The sequence below is a fragment of the Condylostylus longicornis genome, unplaced genomic scaffold (assembly GCF_029603195.1).
Source record: "Condylostylus longicornis isolate FDR11 unplaced genomic scaffold, ASM2960319v2 ptg000084l, whole genome shotgun sequence".
Classification (NCBI taxonomy): domain Eukaryota; kingdom Metazoa; phylum Arthropoda; class Insecta; order Diptera; family Dolichopodidae; genus Condylostylus; species Condylostylus longicornis.
The window spans coordinates 8190917-8210962 of NW_026578052.1; the positions used below are offsets into that span (position 1 = coordinate 8190917).

The 20046-nt window shown below is 29.5% G+C and overlaps 1 protein-coding gene across 1 annotated transcript in view; it reads left to right on the forward strand.

Annotated features, from left to right (window-relative positions):
• The window catches only part of LOC129613618 (GTP-binding protein Rhes), a 91674-nt gene that overhangs the window by 57874 nt on the left and 13754 nt on the right, over window positions 1–20046 (forward strand). Inside the window, exon 2 of the mRNA XM_055527748.1 lies at window positions 16469–17524. Coding sequence (XP_055383723.1) covers window positions 17121–17524 — 404 coding nt within the window. The 5' untranslated portion in view covers window positions 16469–17120. The remainder of the gene's footprint in view (window positions 1–16468; window positions 17525–20046) is intronic.

Here is a 20046-nt window from a genome sequence, read left to right on the forward strand (position 1 = left end):
CAAATAAATATTAAATTCGGTTTGGTTCGAATCGTCCATTGGCTTAGACCCGACTCATCGGATCAATAGAGCACTAAAATTTGAGAAAAAATTTTTTTTCTCAAATTTTAGAATTAGATTAAAATAGAAATGTTGATTTTAATTTATTCTGAGCAATAACTTGATTTTTAATTTTTATTTCAAATTTTAATAGTTTTGAAAAAATTAAAATTGTGAAAAATATTTTATTTTATTATTTTTCTTTTTGTTTTATTTGATGGAAACCTTCCACTATAATTACTGTAAATTTTTATTTTTGTGTCTTAATTTTCTTCATCATAAATTAAATTTGAAATTTGACATTAAAACTTACCGTCCCCCCACGCTTCTGCAATTTTTATGTTGCTTATTTTGCGAAAATGGAAAATATTTTATTCTTTCAACCCTATGAAAAATGCTCCCCTTAAAAGTCATCTTAATTTTATTTTACTTTTATATTTTTGGTTTTATTCGGATTCTTTATTGAGTTGAAAATTAACTTAAATAATGTATACACGCTTTTATTATCTTTTCATCGCTTTAGATTTTCATCTTCCTTTAAAAACAAAAAATTTTGTTTTTTCCCTACAACACAGATTAAAATTTTCAACTTATCCATGGATCATGGCTTTTTATTTTTGCATTTTATATATAACATTGGTGATAATTAAACAACTTAACGCTTGTATTTGTACAAAGTTGTTGGTTTAACCCGAAAAAACAAGAAGAAGAAAAAATGGAGAGAAAATGAAACCATAACTTTTGTGTACACTTTTGTTTTTTTTTTCGTTATCCCTTGTAAAACCTAAATTCAATGAACAAAAGGTCACTTCAATCAGATAAAACTAATTGTAAAATAGTTGTTATTCTTGTAACCTTGCTGAAGGGTGAAAACAAAAAGAAAAATTAAGATTGTATCCTGTCTGGGTTAAAGTTATTTTAAATTTTATTTTTAGACCGTGGTTGTTGATTTTGAGTTTTGCTGTCGTTCTAGTGAGAATTGTTTTTAGTTTTTGATTTATTGAGTAACTGATTTTCAGAAATCGCTATTGGAACCATACAAATTGAATAAATGGTTGAAGTCTCACAGAGTTTCATTCAAAGCTCATCAAAATTTCAGAAAAAGTGGGATTAACAGGATTAATCCAAAGCTTTTAAAAGAAAAAGATTTAGTTTCAATAGGGTGGCGTCTGACCAGGCAACGATTTTTATTAAAAGTTATGTTTGAAAAGTCAGTTTGAAATATTAGGAAAATTTATAAGGCAATCCCTTAAGAACAGTGGCCAAAGGTCAATAAGCGCCATTATGAAGAAAATGTACAATTACATTCCAGTTTTGTGCAATAGTGAGAATGTTACAATTTTTTTTCTCGTTTATGTACTGTGTAGCTTCTACACCTGAAATACCTATTCAATGCTTATTAACCAGGAATATTCCACGTCTTGAAGGCTAATACCATTCTTATTATTCGTGATATACAGCATACTTCGTGTTATTTTGAGAGTTTCCTTTTTAGCTAAAATATTTTAAAGCCCCAAATATTTTTGGTTAAATGAAAATTTTCTCAATATTTCCTGTAAGCTTAGTCTGATATTAAAGTGTCCTTAATTAATTTCTATTTTATATTTCCACGTAAAAGTATGTAAATCTCATGTGAAAATCAAAAATATCCTTGAACATTTTACTCTCTCCCATATTGTACTCGTATAAATTGTCACCAATAATATTTACAATTAAATATTAAAGCTTTGCGTGTATAAAAATTATTTTCTCTCCATCTTCGACATTGAAACCAAAATTTTATTATTTTTTTTTTGGTTTTAAAGGACACAATTATAGGGTAAAGATTGCAATTATGTAGATATTTTGGATTACCGCTGGGATTTGATGTTTCTTTATCAGCTTGCTAAGATTATAATTTTATGATCATAAAAATTTCAATGCAACTTAATCCAAAAATTTGTGGATTATACTAAGGATTTTTCATATAAATAATTATGAGTTTGTTATAAGAAAATTCTTAGAATTTTCCGGGTTATGTTTAGGATATTTAAGTAAAATTTCACCGGCATGTTTGGAATTAAATGCAGATTTACTGAAAATTCACCTAAGTTAAATGAAGCAATAATTTTTAATAGAATTTTGAAGGAATTAGCTTAAATTATTGCAGATTTCAGTACATCTTCTGGGGAAGTGTGATTTTGTCGTTCAAAGAAAAAGGGAAAAGCTGGGGGGCTTTCTTCCAAATCTTCCAAACCTCACAATGTGCTCGCGCTTATCAGGAGGTTGGGTCTCGAGCACGTATTGTAGGGTATATCTCGGTACTTAAAATTTAAGAGGCAGGCACAATAGATCACTATACGTGGTCGCGGTACACTACTACCCCGGTTGTACAAATCTACAATCTATGATTTGTTTAAAGAGAGCTAAGAACAAAGAATTGGCTAAAACAAAACTTTAGACTTTTAAAAGTTTTATATCCATTGGGCATCAATACCATTCTAAACGTCTCTTAAACACTAAAGAGTTCTCTTTTATTGTGAGAATAACAAAAAACCGAACGAATAAAATGTAACAAAAAAATGAATGTATAGCGAGAGAATTGTGTCAAGGGTGAGAGAAAATAAACAAAAATAAAGAGAACAACATAATATTGTAGAATTTTCACACTAAAATAAAATTGGAAACGACAGACTGCCAAAATACAAAAATAGAATTAAGAGCTAAATGAAAAAAAATAATCAAAAAAAAAAAACAAAAGCTGAAAGTATGAGGGGCGTAGAAAATGTGATGTCCTTTTCTGGTTTCAAGTAATTAATTAAGTCAACTTGACTTGAATTTTAATTGAGAAAATTAAGTGAAATGAATTATGAGGAAAATTTTATTCCCAAAAAAATTAAAAATGTAAAAAGAAAATTAAAAATGATTTCTTTCTCTTAGCTTGCCATCTTCAATATTTTTTGCTTTAGTTTCTTATATTGAAAATCTATTTTAATATAGGGTGTTTTCTTATAATAGTCTTTGCAAATTACTGGCACTAACTGGTGGTCATTAAGAATTTCTCATAATGCAATCAATTTCAAAGGCTATTGAGCATTGGAGGCCTATTATGTTGCCGTTATTAGCTGGTACTGGACATGCAAAGAATTAAATTTTAAATCCGTATTAGACCTTCTATTTCAATTAAAATCTCGTATTCATGAAAGAAATGATTAAATTATTGGTAATGAAATGCATTCTTAAAACCATAGGTCTTGTGTTTGGTTTGCTAACCTGTTGCTCTTAATGTGATGAGAATATGGCAGTGTTTACCATTTAAATTTAATTTAAAAAAAACACTCTGTCTAAAAATTTTTTTTGACTTCAATAGCATTTGCTTGTTACAATTTAGGAACATTCTCGCTGTCATGTTAAAATAATTTCTGATGCTGCTGAACGAAAAACAAAAAACACAATTTGGTTTTGATGGCTGTTCCATTTTTTGATTTTGTTTCATTTTATCTTCTGTTTTCACTTTTTGTCCTGAAATACTCTTTTAACGCTCTCATATAAATAATGCTTACTCAATATATAGGAGGAATTTGTATTCTCATGAGGGTATAGTGTATTTGATATTGTGCTTGTTGTACTAGTTGATGACATTGCTCGGTCTTTATCTTAAATCTGTTAACCATGGATTAAAACATCTAGTCTCTCAGAATGATTACTGGATTTTGGAGAATTAAGAATCTTTGTTAAAATTCTTGTATAAAAATCAGCAAATCTATTATTGAAATTATTGAAAAATAAAATTGAATTAATAAATATCTTAAAATTAGAATGAATAACTGAAAAATTTTAAACATCTTTTTTTTGTTTTACAAAGTTTTAAGGGTTGGTGATGTTATAATTTATTAAAAAAGTTAAGAAAAACAAAATTACAAAAAAAAAAAAAGAGAAATTATTAAAAAAAATTTATTATACTCTTAAAAAATTTCCCTCTTTTTATGGTTTTATTGAATATTTTCAGAGAAGAAGACAGAAAAGAAAGAAATTAATTTTATTTTGTTTTAAACAAAGTTGTTGTAACCTTGTATGTCTGGAACTTGGTTACCAAGATTTTTTAAACAAGTCTATATTACACTTGAAAATTATTGATTTTTTTTTTCAAGAATTTTTGGTATTTCGATTGTTTTAATTAGTTTTTCTTTTTAATGTAGTGCTTTAACGATTTTTTCCGAATAAAATTCAAAAGGCAGGCTGTTTACATCATAAAAATTATGAATTTTTATGATGGAACATTTTTAATGTGATTCTATTATTATAGCCTATAAGAAAAATGGATAGATAATTAAAATATTTATAAGGTTAAGTTCTGAAGGTTAACGTATTGTAGAGTGGAGTTTAATATAAACAATGTATTGGAAGCATTTGATTACAATACCGAACCATTGTTTCGTATAAGTGTTTCCAAATATAGCATTATTTTATATGGTTTTGCGGCAAACTCAGGTTCACTAGTTTGAATTAAGATGTTTATCGTTTTAACTGTACGAGTACTATAAATAGATGAGTTAATAGCTTTCAAAATAGACAGACAGCAGCAACAAATAAAATGTTTTTACTGCCTTCCTACCTTATATTTAGTACGAACTCACTGAGATTGTTCAACTATTGAACGTAAATTACATGTTTTAATAGTTTTGCTCAATATTTATTGTTATGGTCATCATCTGAGTTTTACTAAAGGTTGTACATTAATATTAATGTTTTTTTATTAAAACTAATAAATTTTTTAAATATTTCAATAAAAACACAGATACCGACTTCCAGAAACAAGTGTGAAAGTGTAACTGCAATGTGCTACTGAGGTAAAATGCAGTAAAAACAAAATTCTGCAATACAGTGTGTTCTAAAATGCATAATGAATTAGTACTTACTATACAGTGAGACGCAGAACGATTAATATTAGCTATGAAACTGAAAGTTTACTGATTTTTGCATAGCTGCACATTAAAAAGTATTACCAAATTTATTTTTTCAATATTAATTTTTTAATAATATGTACTTCAAATGTGACATTTAATTAAAAATAAATTAATTAAAATAATATTTAATATATTGTGTGAAATTTTTTGTTAAGACTATAATGATCTTCCGCTGCTACAACAAATTATGATCCGAAATAGAGAAAAACTTTTTGTATTTTGTTGCAAACTAAAATTATTTGTAAGTTTGTATACTATAGTCAAACTGCGGTGACATTTTTCATGACTGCTTTTTGGAACTCATATATTTCAAAAAAAAAAAAAGGTATTTTTCAATGAGAAGAAAATACGGTACTTTGTCTCAGCTGCTATATATATTATTCATAAAATGTGTTTTCTCTTATGTTGTGGTTTTAAATTTAATATTTTTATTATAGGTACTTTGAGATAAGATTCTCAATTTAGTTATTAAGGATATTTATTTGAGTTTTGGTCAAGATAATTAAAAAAATTTTTAATGTAAAATTAATTAGAAACTTGTGAAGCATGTAATTGATTTTCTAAGCATTACTCCAAAAACTTATTCAATGATCTAATGTGGCACTTCTATTCAATTTAAATAAGAATTATCGAGAAGTCATTTGTGCGGTTTTTCAATTAAGAAGTATGTACGAGCATATGAGCTTAAGTTATCATTTGATAATTGATTTTCATATACCAAAATATTTTGTGTACACAATAAAGGATGAAAATAATTAATTTTACTAAGTTACTAAGTACATGCACATATGTGCTAACAAAAATTCTCAAACAAGTTTTGTACTCGTATGCACGTTGATGTGTAAAAAAACGCATACATTTTAATAAAGGATCATTTAGCTATAAATTAAAATTTTGACACTTTCTTGTTATTGTGGAAATTTGGGTGCGATGAAAATTGTATTAACTTTTCAGCATTAAGTGCGTTATGATAAAATTAAATTTTTGTCCTTTATTATTTGAAATGCTTCTGTGAATGCGATTGTAGCCCAGTCACCAATGATATTAAATCGAAAATTTATATTGATCGAAACTACTACACTAACTGGATGTCCAATAGGTGGGCGAAGTGTATTCAATATTATGTAATTTAATTAAAACCATATAGAAACGAACTCTCACAGACATTGTTCTGTGTATGTGAAATATAAATTACATTGAATATAAATTTCAGAAATCTATTAAAGTTTTAGAGTTTTCAAAGACATTTTGTTTTTTTTTTTTGAAAAAAGTGAAGGCTTTTGAACATTATTTACATGTATATATTGCTTTAGTTTGATTGTGCATATAAGTTAAGTGAAAAACATAGAGAAAATTTTTAATTGGAAAAGTTAATTTGATTCTGCCAAACTTAAAATGATTGAAAGACTATTAAATTTGATTATGAAGGAAAATTCTACATATGCAATTGAAGCTAGAACACGTGTTAAAATTGCTTATTCAATGTACACATAATTCAATATGTATAAATAAAGTTAAAATGAATGTTGGTAATTTTGATGGTTTCCTTTTGTTACTAAAAGTTTATTGAAATTTTCAATTAACCTACTAGTATTTTATTAAGAATTTGATTATGTTTTTTGTGTATTGGAAAATGTGTGCGTTTAATTACCTTTTAAAAGTGTATAGAAATGCTTGTCATCCTATTGTTATAGATACAATACAATTGTTTTATAGATTGCTTCATTTCCCTCGGAAGCATAAAGCTCCAACAAAGATTCTGCTGCGAACTCGGTTAATCGCCATTCTATTTACTTTTGGCCATGTTATGTTGGCCGTCGCCCTTTCTCGTTTTACCGCCGTGTATTCTTAAGTCGCCCAATGCTTCTCCACTGCGGGTTCCACTCTAAAACCTGCCGTCACTGTGTGGTCTATGCATCCCCATTTTCTCTTCCCTATTACTTTTGTTCTTAGTCTTTAGTGGTTATTCGTGTGACCCAGAATATTCGGCAGATGATAGCTTCAACCTATTTTCGATGTCTTCTTTGACCATTCGAAATTTTGATATTATACTGCTTAGACTTTTAAATTGTGTGACAGCAATGGTGAAGAGAGTGGGGTTTGCTGTGTTGATCGCAGTGATTTGGTTTTTCTTTTGTTAATTTTCAGGCCGTCTTCTAATGCTCTTATAGGCAGTTAACCCGATTTTATTTGCATACCGAAATGTATTTGGACCAGCAGAATGACGCCATCTGCTTACTCTAAACCTTCCAGTCTACGTTAATATCCATTGTATACTCCTTAGAGCGGCTGTTGACTACCGCTTTGTTTCATCTAGGACTATGTTGAGCTGAAGCGAAGAGAGAAGACGCCATCGCCTCACCCAGTTTGCCATTATGGATGACTTTTACCTCGGCGTGTTGATACAACACTCGTATGAAATTTGTTTTCTCGGCTTAATGTGACGAACACTCTTTCAAAGTCGACGAATGCTACAATATGTTCAGTGATAATTTCTATTCACTTCAATAAAATATTAGTCTAATATTAGTCTAATAGCTTTATTAAATTTTTCTGTGATGATAGGAGAAATAAACAATGTCAATTCACTATGTATTGCTAATTTATTTTAAGTTACAAAGTGTTCATTTAATTTAGTTTTTATAAATTCAATTTAAAGATACGAGTAATATAAAATAAATTGTTAAATCGAAAATTACAATGTTTATTAAGTTTAATTGTAGTGATTGGTCAGCATGTTAAGGTTTTATCACGTATACTAAAAATAGAATTTTATTTGTTTTTCGTATTGACTCCAAAAATAGATGCTTTTTAAGTATTTTTGGATTTTTTTTTTTATTTACTTTGTAACTTTTAATATAATGTGGAAGGTATTTTCGTTTGTTTACCTGGACATTAACAGTATGTGTACTTATAGAATATATACTGAGATACAATATTAATGAAGTTCTGTCTTTACATAGTATATAGTATAAATAATAATTTAGTGTTAAATGTGAGTTTGTTTAGTGTAAATAAACTTTGCAATTACATGTAATTTTTAAAGTTCTAAGCTTAGTTAGTTAGTTAGAGAGGGAAAATGGTGCCTTTAACGCTGCCACCCAGCCATTAGAGGCTCCCGGAACTCCTCTACGACACTCTGACACGCTCCTGCCCGCTTAATAGTTTAACAAGTAATATAATTATTATTATTGCAAATTCATTTAAAGAACCCAGCCTGAGGCTTTTTTTAAATTTTCACTTTTTTTAAGAAATCATTTGCAATATCATTATGTTCTAATAGTTTCACCCGCGGGCGTTTTCATTATGTAATACATTAACATTATCATAATTGTACATATATATATTTGTATACATAATGAGAAACTACAAGTATTACGTTAGGAGCTTATCTTTGTACGTGGGGCTAAAATTTTATCTCTGTATCAAAAAATTTCACAATAAAATTCAAAAAGTTTAAAACTTTTCTTTAACATTTTATTGTAAAATTTTAATAAATTTTCATTTTACAATTTCAACATTATAGTTTTTCTAGAAACTATGTTTGTGGATATTATATGTATTATATACACTATGTATGTATGTACATTTACTTTTAAATTCCAAGTCATTTAATTTCAAATACTGTTAAACTATTTTATTTGCCTTAATCAAATATTTTTCGAAATTTCCACCTCCCCTTTAAATTTTTACAAAATGAAATGTTTAATCCATTTTCAGATCTATTTGCTAACATACATGATATACTAGGTATATATATCACGTATATAATGTGTATTTGAATTTTGTAAATTGTCAAAATATTATGTAGAACCAAAAATTTCAAAAAAGTTTTTTAATAAATTTAATAAATTTTTGTGTTATTTATTGTCATTGATTTATTATTTAAGGACTTGTTGGAATTGTTATATTGTTGAAAATAAAATTTACAAATTAAGGGATTTATAGTCTTGTATATGAGAAGTTTTGCAAAGGATTACCAAAAATACCTTCGAGTATATAAGAAAATTTCCATATGGGTTTAATAAATTCAATTTCTAGTACAAAGTGTAATCTAATCGCAAGGTTTTGAGTATCATTATTAAATACGATTTCCGTATTAGTGTTAATATTGTTTGCTAACCTGATCTTAACTCTGATTAAACTGTTTATAGGTAGTATTTCTGGTGTATCATTTGTGTAAATGTTTTGCAATGATGGTATCCAAGAAAGGTTTCTAATATTGCTCTGCTCTATAGTCTTTGAATGTGTGCTATATATTTATGTATGGAGTATGGTGGTGTTTTCATACAGAGCCGCACTCTCTTGTTAATGATTGTGAATATCATAGCAAGTTTTCATGTTTTTTCCATTTGTGATTGTATATTTATTATTTCAGGTTAATTGACTATCAAATAACAACACCTTCTATCTCAATTTTGATATTATTTTACTCGATATTTAAAAATTAGTGTTTGTAGTAGAGGCGGTAAGAGACAAATGTTGCCTCCGTAACTCATATTCTTATGTCATAGCTAAAAAACTTTAAAAATTATTCCTGATTTGTCGCAATTTTTTTATTATTTTAAAATATTCTGAAAGGATTTGAAATATTTACTCAACTTGAATTAATTTTTTTTTTAAATTTTCAACATTTTTTTAAAAAATTTTTTTAAGAAATCTAGGGATTTAAAATTTAAAACATAAAGTACAAAAGAATAAAAATTTTGCTATGACGGAAAAATAAAAATCCTTTTGTGAATATTTATGGGAATAACTTCTAACTGTTATACTGTCTTACTTTGATACCATTTGTTTTGTCATATTAAAAACATGATAACTTTTAAGAAAAAAAAAATTATTTATTATTTTGGGTTCTTAATTTGAATAATGACCTTCTATGTACATAGAAGACCTTTTTATTAGCGAATTGTTTTATTTGAATTTTAAAATCTTCCTTAAGGATTCAAAAAAGTTACAGAGAACTTTTAAAGTTCTTGAATAATTTCTGTCTTGTTTTTTTCTTGTTTTTTTTTAATTTAAATTTAAATTAATTTATGTATGTACATAACATTATGTGTATTTTTATTAAACATTTTTGTTTTATTGTTTCTTGTTAACCTTGAAAATGTTTTTACATCAAATTTTATTGTAAAACAAAAATTGATTATAAAATTTTTTTTGGAATTGGTAAAGTTTTTTTTTTTTTTGAATGTTTTGAATAATTTTGAAAATTATTAATTTTTTTTTAATAATTTTATTAATTTTAAAAATTTCAAAAGTCATTTTCGATTTCTTATACTCGTAACGGTTATAATTCATTTATATACAAATAATTGTTTTTTAAGAAGAGTTTCCCCTTAAAAATTTGATTGAAAAATTTGAATTTCCTTAAATTTTTCGCATAAATTTCGCTTTATAATTTTAAGCATTAATATTTTTACCTGAAAGTTTTAATTTGAATTATGAGAGTATTTATAAAACGACTGTTTATTATGTTTGTTTGAGCATTAAAATTAAACAACTCGACGCCTTGGCCTTATTAAATAGCTTTCTGGTCCTTAGTCTAAGCTTTGAAAGCCCTTCATTACACCACGAGCACTTCCTGTTGCTCCGATGGTAGGCACTAGTAATAGCCACCGTCAGGCCCTCGCTGGCCAGTTCGATATCCATCACCGTTCTGACAGAAGTAGGAATGGATCCAATCCCATCCATGAGGAACGTATCGAATTGAATCCAGTCTGTGGACTGGGGCTCCATTTGAGACATGCCATCCACGAGCCCTACTGCCGATAAACTCAATGCAAAGGGTGATATCAGGGACCATTTCCCTAATTGCATTTATGAATTTCAGCTTATTGCCCTCATTCATAGTCATTAATTTATGGCTATATATAAATTAAAGTAGGTACTCAACTCTTTTATTTATATCACTCCTTCCCCAGACGGTATCGTGGGCATTGGCAACACTTTCTATCATCAGTTGGAAGTTCCTCCTTATACAGAAGTCCACTAGGTCTTTCAGTTGTTCGTGTGGAGGGGCACAGTCTCCCGGGAGAAAGGATGAGCACACAATAAACTCTGTCCGAACCCTGGAGGACTTAACCTTCACCAACGCAGCCACCTGATCCTCGGAGCAGTAATCTGAAATGGGAAGATATGTTAGTCTTTTACTAAACAAACTGCAAGCCCTAGGCCTGCCCCCAATTGTATTATCATACAATAGCTCACCTGTTAGGCCCTTAACCAGATCCTTCACTATGTAAGGCTCTTGGATAAGGGAGATATAAAGGTGATCCTTCATAAATCTATGAGCCAGAACATCCGTAGATGCCCTAGCATGCTGTAGATTTATTTGGATGCACCTCACAGCCACATAATTTTCTCCGGCTCTTATCTATGGGCTTTCGCACTTTAGACAAAGGCTTTACATGAGCCAAGGCGCCGCACAAGCCCCTCCAACAGCAGAACAATGAAGCAGTTCCGGGCTTCCCAATGGGCTTGAGCCCTTTTTTTCGCCCGGGACGCTTGTATTTGGCGTGCTGGTACTTCCATTTCCCTTGCCGCCATTTTCAAAGCGACTTCAGACTTTCCAATAAGTTTTGACTCTTTTAGCTGGCCTGAAGTGCTCGTTGTTGTCGCAGTGGACGTTAGTGTTTTAAATTGTCCTGCCTTGTCGCCAGCACCTTCTTTTTAATTCCACAACTATGATGTTGTATTAGTAAAATTCATAATTTAATTAGTGCAATAGGCACAATCCTATAAATATATATGTTCTTGTTATTGTGTGTTTCAAAAGTAGATTGTATGTAGCAATCAATGTAAACAAAACAAATACTTAGTAATCATGTGAATTACAGTATAAGCAATGTAGAGAACATTTCGTCGGCAATTTCTTCATGTCTCTGTAGCTCAGTTGGTAGAGCGTCCGCCTAGAAAGCGGTAGGTCACTGGTTCGAGTCCAGTTCGAGGAGAAAAATTTTTTTAATGAATTTTTCTGCCTTTAACTCGTTCCTTTGATTACGTCATCCATCTGTTCTGCAGTTGTATGAAGAAATTTCCATTAAGATAAAAAAGGATTTCTTTCTTTTAACTCGAACGGTAACATGGAAGAAGTTCAGGAAAAGTCGGAACTCCGGTTGCCGTAGATCTTCCAAGCCGGAATCATCAACGGCACCCTCCAGGAACTCATCTTGAGGCTGGGATTTTGCTTCCCTATCCTGCTTAAAAATTTGTCCCAGGAGAGACGGTTGTCTCGTCCTTTGGCACGTAGGTGACGCAGTCATGCTGTTTAGGGTTTTGGTATTTTGATTATTGCATGTATTATTAATCTGTTCATCCCTTTGCAACGGTGCAGTGAACTGTAGATGAGAATCCACAACTTTATCCATTTCATCCATTATGGCTACTTTGATTTTCTCCATCTGGACTTCGGATAGCCTTTCCTCTGGATGCAGTTTATGAGTGATGTCCATCTTTCGCTGTGCTACTGCATCCCGATAAGAAGTCATTTTTGGGTTTTGTTGAGGAATGTTCCCAGGAACCTTTCCCTCAACATTGCCTTTCATCGACCTCTTGTTTGAGGGTCCTGCATCCGGGGTGTTGCTTTCTGACCTCTCCCTCTCCTGGGGATGGTTGATCACAACATCCGATATTCAGGCCCTCAGCTTCTCGAGTCCTTCCTTGTCATATCTGCGAGTTCCCTCTGGAGACATGCCATCTCTGATATATGCTGCGATACGCCGCTTGCATATACGAGAGAAATATTGTTTTTTTCCCCTGATATCCAAGCCTTTCAGGTCCTCCTCAGTTTGTTGGATAATAGGTCAAAGGGGATCCTAATTATCCGTCTCCATCAGAGTCGCCGCCTTTTCCTCTACTGACGTGAGTATGAGTTCCTCCTCTGCGTGAGTCAAGAGAATCTCTGGTTCCGCAGACCTTTGAGCACTAACCGTGTTAGTATTAATGTTATCCTTAGTATTGTCATTATTATTGTAGTTGGTAGTTGTCACTTTTGTTATTGTTGTTTTTGTTGTAGTTGTCACAGTTCTTGTTATTGTTTTTGTTGTTGTTGTTGTTATTGTTTCCATTTTCCATTTTGTTCCCACGAGTAGCGCGGGAAAGTATAATCACCCACGGCAGAGCCCGGCATACCATGGAAAGCCTTGTTTAAACTGGAGGGCGCTTGGTATACAGAGTCCGCATATTAACGACTAGCCTCACCCTTAGCCACAGAGTCATAAGCATATGCTTGGGACGCCTGACGTCAGTTGACGTATAGATATAGGGCTGAAACTCACAAAGCAAGAGATTTGCCGCGAGACATGACCACAACACGAATGTAACTTTGATCGTTTCAATCACCCATCTATCCTCCGCCAATACCGGGGCTCACTCCCAGGAGATGCCAGTGCGGTTTTCGGCCCAAGAAAAAAATTGTGTTAAATTGTTAAAAATTGTGTTGAATATATGCCAACATAACTTCGTAATTAAAAATTTACTTGTAATAGAACTTCTTTAATTTTAATGAAGAAACCCATCAATTTCCGTTTTATTTAAATTCCAATAGGGTACTAAACTAATGTACATTAAATTATTTATCTAGAAAATATTTATCTAGAAAATATTTTACAGAAATTTTAAAATTGCCCTTATTTAAGTAAAACATGTACCACAATACTAAGACCGCAAAAACAGAAACAAAAAACAAAAGACAAGAACTTTGTATTATTATGCTAAATTACCTAATAACAATTTAATTAATTTGCTGGTAAAACAGATGATATTGAAGACAACATAAAAATTATTTTAACTTTGTAACAATGTATGTATGTTTATATAGAGAACCATATTTCATTTTTTAAGAGAAACCATAAAAAGAAAAATTTAAAATATCAAAGTAATTTTATTTTTAAAAAAAATAATGGTAATTAAAAGCAAGTAGCTATAACGGGGAGCACATATAAATTGTAGGTTAATTTTTTATTTACCAACATTTACCATCAGTTCTGTTGGTTTTGGCTTGGTTTATTCTTTACTGAATTTACAAAATTATTTTTCAATATTACTCATAATATTGTGCCTTGTACGTACATACATATGTATATTTGTGTATATCTCATTTTACTGTCATCATATCCCATATAAAGCTTCCTGTGTTTAAATTTGGAATGTTGAAATTTTCATTAGATTGTGGTGAACGTTCACTATCTGTTAAATTTTGGAAATTATTTTTTTTAACTTCAAAAATTCTTTGAATTGAAAGGACTTTTTGCAATGTGCAAGAGAAATTCCATGCTAAATCCATTTTGATGGGGAGATTAAGATTTCTATATATTTCAATACCAACAATGGTACAAATAGGAAAAAAAATTTTTTACGTTGTCATACATATGTAAGTATCTATATTAATCTGACATACATGCATACATATGTCCATCAAAATGAATGGACTTGTGTCTACTTATGTGTCCTCTATACACTATCTAACTGTGCTGTTAAACGGATTACCATGAACTTTCAGAATGCTGCTACTAATTCAACGACTTTTATACCAATTTGTTGACTATGCATATGCTGGTGATACAAGTTGGTCATGCAAGTGGTCATGTAAGTTGGTCATGCAAGTTGGTCATACAAGTTGGTCATGCAAATTGGTCAAGCAAGTTGGTCATGCGAATTGGTCAAGCAAGTTGGTCATGCAAGTTGGTCATTCACATTGGTCATTCATGTTGGTCAAATATAATACACGTTTGTTATGCTCATTGTACATGCATATTGGTCTTGCAAGTCAGTTAAGCATGTCGTTCATAACATAACGTTTTTCTGGTTGTGAGTTATTTACGCATTCATGAAACCATAAAACTTATGGGTTTTTCTTAAAATAAGTTAAAGAAAAACTCTTCTAAAAAACAAATTTTTTAAAAATTATTTTTCTTTTACAAAAATTTTGATAAAATTTGGCCCCTTTAATATTTTTTCCCCATTTCTGGTGACTACATCTGACAATAAGAAAATTTGTAAAAATTAAACTCAAGCCTGAAAATATGCCAATTTTAATAAAAAAATTTTCAAGTACCAATTTATTTTTTCTTTCTTTGGTGGATTTTATTAATGTTCGTGAGAAAAAGTGGAGAAAAATCTGAAATTTCAAAGAAACAACAATGATTTTCAATTAAATTCAATGATTGGTCCTGGTTGTCATTCAAAGTTTTTTGAAGAATTTTGTTTTCATTAGGAAATTTTTAAATGGTCTCACATGAGCCTATGTTTTATTTTATATATGCTTGTACTAACACACAAATGTTTAAGAAATCAAAGTAAATTGAATTTGTTTTTTTTTCAATTTTCGTCTCTTGGGTATTTTTTAAGAAAATTTAATTTTGACTGACATATCAACTGCGTATTGGACAAATAATTGGAAATCTTGTTTTATATTTGAGTAAATTAATTATAAATTTCATAGAAACTCAACAAGTTTTTATTAGGGATTTCAAGAATTTTGCTTTTAAGAGAAAAAAAAACGAAAATTTTTCTTTTTTTGGTTCGGCACTAAAAGAACAATTCAATTAGAATAAAAGGTGTACCATGACTATTCAAATATAACAATGAAAGTGAATATGAAATTAGAATTTAATTGTAAGAGGAAAAAAATTATTTTTCACTTTTGATTATTTTTCCGACCCTTCCAAATCTGATTAGAAAAAAGTACTATAGCATCCTAATTAAAATGTTTTTTTAGTAAAAGCGGAATGGGTGTATGGTCTTCTAGTATTTTAACAGAAATTTAAGTGAGAATCAGTTACAATATGCAGTAATCAGAGGGCAAATTTTGTTATAAATTAATTTTGTTTTCAAAAAATAATTCGAATTAATTAAATGGAGAATAAAGTCAACAAAATGGCAATATTATAGGCAAGATTTTCATGGTCAATTGTTTTAAATTATTATTTTTTTTTTGTTAAATTAATTAAAATTAATATTCAGGCTTAATTCATAAAATTTCAATTAATTTCAAATGAATATACAAAATTGAATATGAAAAATTAATGGCAGGTCTTAGTTAAAAATTTAATTTTTCTAACAAAAGGTTTAATCTAATAATCGTCAGACTTCTTTCAGTTCAGAAATTTTTTAGTGTGCCTATATATAACACATATATACATACATTAGCTTAAGTACTTTGTGAAAATCATTCACATTTTCTATTGTCAGTAACTTTGTATAGCTTGTATTAAATTCCATACTTCATAATCATTGTAATTTTGGCAAAATATCAAAGGTGACTTTTTGTTTTCTTAAAGAAAATGAAAGAAAATTGACTGCCATCTTTAAATAAATATAAATTTGACTCATCAGAAAGTTAAGAGCAATAAAATCATAAGTGTATTTTGTGATAATTCCATTATTATTCCTTTTAAGTCTATGACAATAAATACAAAAAAAAATTCTATTTTTATCAATTTTCACAATATTTAATTTTATTTTCTTATTATTTATTTCAGAGATCTCGAAAATATGTAATTTTCATCAATAAGAGTTCAAAGTTCACATAAATTTTTGGATTAAATGATAGCATTTTCATCAAAGGAAAATAAAAATTCTACATAAAAATTTTTGTAAGACAATTTAATTGGGAAGAACTTTTGAGACAATTCTTAAAATAATTGAGCAACCTTTAATATAGACGTCATAATAAAATTGTAAATTTTTAATTAGACTATAAATTATTAAAAATTTTAATATCAATCTTATTTGAAATAAATCAAAATTTCTGTAAGATTTCAAGATCAAACGACAAGATTAATTCAAAAAGATTATGATAAACCATCACCACTCCACATTAGAAGTGGTGGTGATGGTTATAATGATAATAATAAAACAATATTATCAAAACAAAATCTTACTAACTGTGATGAGATCCTTTATACAGGAACTACAACAACAACAACAACAACAGCAATTGCTACAACAAATGTTGATGTTGATATTGAATCCCCAAATAAAAACAAAACAAATAAATCAAATCTTAAAAATTCAACGATATCACCAAGAGCTAAAATTCGTCATATTGATAAATTATCATCAACATCAGGTGATCCGTTATTATCAGTATCAGGTATACAATCAGCATGGATTAAAACAAAAAATTATCTAATGGAATTAGGTGATAAAATTGGAACATTCAGTATGGAATGTTCAACACGTATTAATAAATGTGGTACATGGTTTTGTACACGTAATAATTATAATAATAGTAATAATAATAATAATAACAATAATAATTTATTTAATGATATAAATGGTGGTGGTAGCGGTAGTAATAGTAATAGTCAAATTGATGATGAAGAGCAACCGATAACAAGTCAATATCAACAGCAACAGAAACAACAACAATTATCAAATAATCAACAGCAACAACAAATTAATGGACCAACAAAACCATCAAATCAAATAACACATGAAATTGTTCAAGGACCTGGACCAAGTCCTGGTAGCTCAGGATCATGTGATGATAGTGAACCACCACCCAAAAATTGTTATCGGCTTGTAATGCTTGGGTAAGAAAATTTAATTTTAAAAAATGTGTTGTGATTAATAATTTGAGTTGTTTTTTTCTTTTGCGGATTTCTATATTGCTTGAAATTTCTCTTGGAACTAGGCAGTCTTCGAGCGGTCCAACTAAAACCTAGTCGCAGCCGACATCAAATTATTTACATAACAAGTTAGCAAAGATATAACTTTAGTACTTAAAAATGCATTTAGGGATATAAAGAGACTGATGAAATTATACTCCTCCGTAACTTTTTCCTTTGTTTTATCGTAGCTGTAGATTTTTTCTCACAATCGAAATTATACCGTGGGAGACAGACGTCCGAGATGGTTATCTTGAGAGCCGGATCGCTTTCGACGTAAACCCTATAAGTGCTGTAGGCCAATTTTTTCCCTGCGACATCATCATTAGTTAGAAGTCAGTAAATTATTAGGTGAACCCCCTGCACTATGTAGAAGTGAAGTGTAGAAGTGCACTATGTGGAAGTCCAACGAATGCCTCCATTGCAGCCATGAAATCCCTCCACTTTGCTTCAATCACTCCAAAACAAACAATGAAGCTTCCACAATACGACTCGTAAACATACTTATTCCACCTTGCAACACCACACCACGAACGCATAGGTGCCGACCCGTCTACTACTAGCACCCGTCTACAGTGTGTATAGCCACAGTGCTACCCTAGTACTAATACCCCAAGGTAGTAGTTTTAACAACAAAACTCCTACAAGTAAACAAGGCCGTCCTTGCCTTATCGTTTTGATGATCCTGCCTAAATGAGTTTTCCAGGGGAAGAGATCACTGAGGGTTAACCCGAAATATTTAACATCCCTGGAGTCGTGCTCTCAAATTTTTCCCCCGGTGATAAAGGCGACATCATCAGCGTAGTTACTATTTCCATTACATTCACCCCACTGTTCCATATTAACATTTCATTTAATTTCATTTGTTCAAGGATAATACTTTTTTTTTATTAATTTATTTTCTATTAAAAAGCAACCTAAAAATATTTTTTGTTCTCCCCAAAAATTTTCCAAAAAAAAAAAAATCCGAATAAACACATAAAAAAATATAATTTAATATTTACTGTTATTACATAATAATTACATAGGTCTATAAGTTTAGGCATCTAATATTTAATTAATTGAAAAATTATGGGGTTTTCAAATTTTTGCATACATCAACATTAATGAGTCCTTTTCCTTATTTTTTCTTGTTTTTAGGGTTTTTTTTGGTTTTTAAAAATTCTCTGTTGGTTTTTAGTTCAGAAAATTCTTGGAATTTGGGAAATCAATTTAAAAAACAAAAAATTTTTATTAACTCGTTCCGGTCATTTTTATGAATTTTACAGTTTTTAATTTTTGGTTTTGTATATAGCAATTAAATATGTATGTAAATAGGTATATTCTCGTAATTTATTAATTTCATTATTTTATTTTCAAAGTGCATAATTAATTATGTGAAATTTGTTATGATTACCGTCTTATTTTCACATTTTGAAGGTCTTATTATTAATATTGTGTTTTGAATTACTTCGGTATAAAATGGTTAATGGTTGGTTTATTATGGAAATTAAGTTATCATGCAAAAAGTAGATTTTGAAGCGGTGAAGGTATTTCATTTTGTTAAAATGCGGATGTCACAAATTTTAATATGGGATGAAGTTTTCAAATAAGATCTCAATTTTCAATTTCAAAATATGAAAGATTGCTTCTATAAGAATAATAGGCCGTACTCGAATGCATAAAACATAGAAGCAAATTTCAGATTGTAGCTATTTTTAATTTGATATTCCAACAATCACGTTAGTGTTAACGATTTAGCATTTCTGAATTTACTCGCTCTATTTGAACATTTTAAATAAAATCAATTGTGTAATGAGATTTTTGACTACTTAACATTTTGAAAGAAAAAATGGCGGCAAATATTATTGTTACCGCAAAACACTTTTGTTACAACAATTGCAAAATCTATAATGAAATCATTACTATTTGCATAAAATTTCTTAAAGTCTTAAAAGAATTCTTCATCTGGAAAGAGTAAGCAATCACGAATAAAATGTTAAAATAAATGGTCAACCGCGTTTTGTCGTTCAACGTGTATGTGTTTTTCTTTTAAAATAAAAAATGGTACCTATTTGAATACCAAAAAAAAAAAAATTTTTTTAAATTTACCTTTTCACAAAATATTCATTAGTATTCAACGTAGAGAAATTTTCAAAAAGGTTGGAAGATTTTTATATTCAGAAAGTGTTTCTTGTGTTTTTTTATAATAAAAGATGCCTGTATGATTTTAAAGGATAATTCGTTGAATATGCTATTAAAATTTTGTGTATTCATTTATAAAGGTGAAAATGAAAATCCTATGGGAAAATTTTTCGCATATAAATTTATGCAATATTTTTTGTTAACTATTTATTTGGAGTATTTGTCTGGGTTCTTATTGTTAGAGTGATGCAACTCTTAAAAGCAAGTAATTCTTAAAGTAAAGCGGCTTAAAGCAAAGAATATTTGAATTAGGTCTGCTTTTT